General features: G+C 38.0%; 1 protein-coding gene across 1 annotated transcript; it reads left to right on the top strand.

Moving 5' to 3' along the window:
• LOC104734124 (prosaposin-like) lies at nt 76-1,538 on the top strand. Its single transcript, XM_010453634.2, has 5 exons — nt 76-218; nt 518-669; nt 768-962; nt 1,087-1,146; nt 1,296-1,538. The coding sequence occupies exons 1-5, from the start codon at nt 125-127 to the stop codon at nt 1,455-1,457; spliced, it is 663 nt and encodes a 220-aa protein (XP_010451936.1). The 5' UTR covers nt 76-124; the 3' UTR covers nt 1,458-1,538.

The following is a 1,544-nucleotide window of genomic DNA, read 5'->3' as shown; positions in this document are numbered from 1 at the left end:
TATATATATATATATATATATATATATATATATATATATCTGTTTCGCGTTTTGAGAATGAATGAATCATGTTGTAGACCTAAAAAGTTTGTTGTGGATCGGCCAAATTGTGTGTCTCAGATTCATGGGAGGAATCATGGGCGGTAGATCTGGAGTCATAGTCCTCTTCCTCCTCTTTGGGTTGTCTTCTGCTTCTAGAAACCCCATCATCCTTGTCGGTTCGTGCCTTTTTTTCTTTTTCTTTTTAATTCGTTACTCTGTTCATTGCAGATGTTGAATTCTAACCTTTTTTTTTTTTTTTTTTAATTTTAATAAGCATTCATTCATATTCACTTCTCTGATTTGAGTTTTCTTCTTCTGAAAATCATCATCATTCATTGCCAATGATGGTTTAGATCCTAAATAATGATTGATTTGGGGTTTGACAAGGCTACACCCATACGTAAACATACGTTTGTCTTTGATTTTAAATATATAATCTAATAGAGTTGTTGCTATGTGTATATGATTTGTGCAGACTCTGCTCATGATGATGAGAACCAAGTTTGTGAACTGTGTGACAAATATGTTACCCTTGCCATTGACTACCTTCAAGATTACGACAATCAGAATGCTCTCGTTGAGGCTCTTCATCTCACCTGCTCTCAGATTCCTCCTCTCAAAAAACAGGTCTCTTTTTCCCCCATCTTTGAGTTTTTATTACTCTTTTTTCTTTCTTTCTTTCTATATTACTATTATTAACTTCAACTCTGTTGTGTTTGATGCAGTGTCTCTCAACGGTGGATCATTATACCCAGCTTTTCTTCACACAAGTCTCTGTACTCAAATCAGACCAGATCTGCAAAAAGCTTAACCTCTGCCAAGCTCTTGTTGTTGCTTCACAAGTCCATCAAGGTAACTGCGAGGCTTGCCGCCAGACTGTCTCTGGGGTTGTCTCCAAACTCAAGGATCCTGAGACTAAGGTTTGCATTTGCACCCTTCCTTCTTTCTGCTACTATAATAACTTAGAAAGAGAGAGATATTGCTACTGCTGTGCTGCCTGATCTGATTGGACTTTTGTTGTTGTTGTTGTTGTTAATTTTGCAGCTGAAGATTATCCGCTTACTTCTCAAGGAGTGCAAGTCGCTAAACAATTACCAGGACAAGGTTAGCTAACTAAACAGAACTTTGATAGTACAAACCACATACATATATAAGCGAGTTTTGTTTTGTTAATAAAAAAAAAAAGTATCATGGTGGATCATGAGCTAATGATGAATGAAGTGTGTTGTTTAATGATGGATGGTACCCAACAGTGCAAGAAGATGGTGTTTGAATACGGGCCTCTGATGCTTGTGGATTTGGAGAAGTTTCTGGAAAAGAAAGACGTCTGCTCTATACTCCGCGTCTGTCCAAGTCCAGCCACCCAAGGGAACTACATTCCTGCGCTGGAGGTGGAGCCATTAGCAGATTCGTAAAATTTGACACCCTTGTTTTCCTTGTGAATTGATTCACACACATACCATGCCAGCATCGCCAAAACTGATTTGGTAACTGATGATCAT

This window comes from Camelina sativa, chromosome 13 (assembly GCF_000633955.1).
Source record: "Camelina sativa cultivar DH55 chromosome 13, Cs, whole genome shotgun sequence".
Lineage (NCBI taxonomy): Eukaryota > Viridiplantae > Streptophyta > Magnoliopsida > Brassicales > Brassicaceae > Camelina > Camelina sativa.
Note: the sequence above shows the minus strand (reverse complement) of the source record. Positions and strands in the feature narration are given on the sequence as shown.

Excerpts from the sequence above, each read along its gene's own strand:
- LOC104734124 (XM_010453634.2), top strand. The coding sequence starts at position 125 with ATGGGAGGAATCATGGGCGGTAGATCTGGAGTCATAGTCCTCTTCCTC. Across the intron at positions 219-517 it reads AAACCCCATCATCCTTGTCG|ACTCTGCTCATGATGATGAG; the intron begins GTTCGTGCCTTT and ends TGATTTGTGCAG. Across the intron at positions 963-1,086 it reads TCAAGGATCCTGAGACTAAG|CTGAAGATTATCCGCTTACT; the intron begins GTTTGCATTTGC and ends TTAATTTTGCAG.